General features: G+C 25.4%; 1 protein-coding gene across 1 annotated transcript; it reads right to left on the reverse strand.

Annotated features, from left to right (window-relative positions):
- On the reverse strand, nt 1–710 carry SRAE_X000246300 (Hypothetical protein; the record flags this gene model as incomplete). The annotated part of the gene is made up of 2 exons (XM_024645743.1): nt 1–344; nt 660–710. Coding segments are annotated over 2 exons (395 nt in total), but the record flags the coding sequence as incomplete, so codon positions are not given.
- Between the last annotated feature and the right edge of the window lie 175 nt (nt 711–885).

The raw sequence follows: 885 nt of genomic DNA on the forward strand, positions 1-885 counted from the left end.
GCACTAAGTGATTTTGATAATGTATTCTCACTAACAGATCCTTGTTTAATAGATTTGGGTATATCTTTATGTTTAATGTTAAATCTATTTTGTATTTTTAGTCTTTGTGAATTTAATTCACTTGGCGGAATTGGCAAGCTAGTAATTGGTAGCTGCAAAAATAATCTATTCTTAAATTCAAAATCTAAATATTCTAATATTTGTTCTTCAGTTTTATTAACTGAATTAACTAATTGTTTAAATTGTTTTGTACTAATGTCTATTAATATTTTATGGTTCTCATCTAATCTACATTTTGTCAGTACTTTTAGAACTGTGGATATTTGGTTGCTTGTCCAAGGTATCTTAATATTGTCATTAGTTATGTTTTTAGTAATGTTTTTATTGTTAATGGTAAAATTTTTTATACTCATGATGGGAATGTGATGATTATGTTAATGGTGATAATGTAAATGATGATAATAATAATGTAAATGGTTATAAAATAGATAAAATTTATAACTTATAAAGTTGATAAATCTAAGTTAAGTTAACTAATCAAAGATTCCTACACAGTTAGAAGTGAAGCCTCCTTGGAGGTGACTCCAAAAGGAGTTAAAAAAATAAATTTTTAACTGATTTTTATTGAAATTTTTATTTAAAACTTGCAATGATATTACCTCTATTGAGTGTTTATGGGATATTTGATGACTCCTGACAACAATAGGCATAAGTTTAGCAAAAAAGGTTTTATAAGGTTTTATAAACCGGTTTTATAAACCGAAGAATCAATTATAGTTTCCGAGTATATCATTTTTCTTTCACTCACTTGTTTACTACATACACATATATTTGTGTAAACAGACATACAAACATCATATAAATGAATAGTCAACTTTTTTTGTA

This window comes from Strongyloides ratti, scaffold srae_chrx_scaffold0000008 (assembly GCF_001040885.1).
Source record: "Strongyloides ratti genome assembly S_ratti_ED321, scaffold srae_chrx_scaffold0000008".
Taxonomy (NCBI): Eukaryota; Metazoa; Nematoda; class Chromadorea; order Rhabditida; family Strongyloididae; genus Strongyloides; species Strongyloides ratti.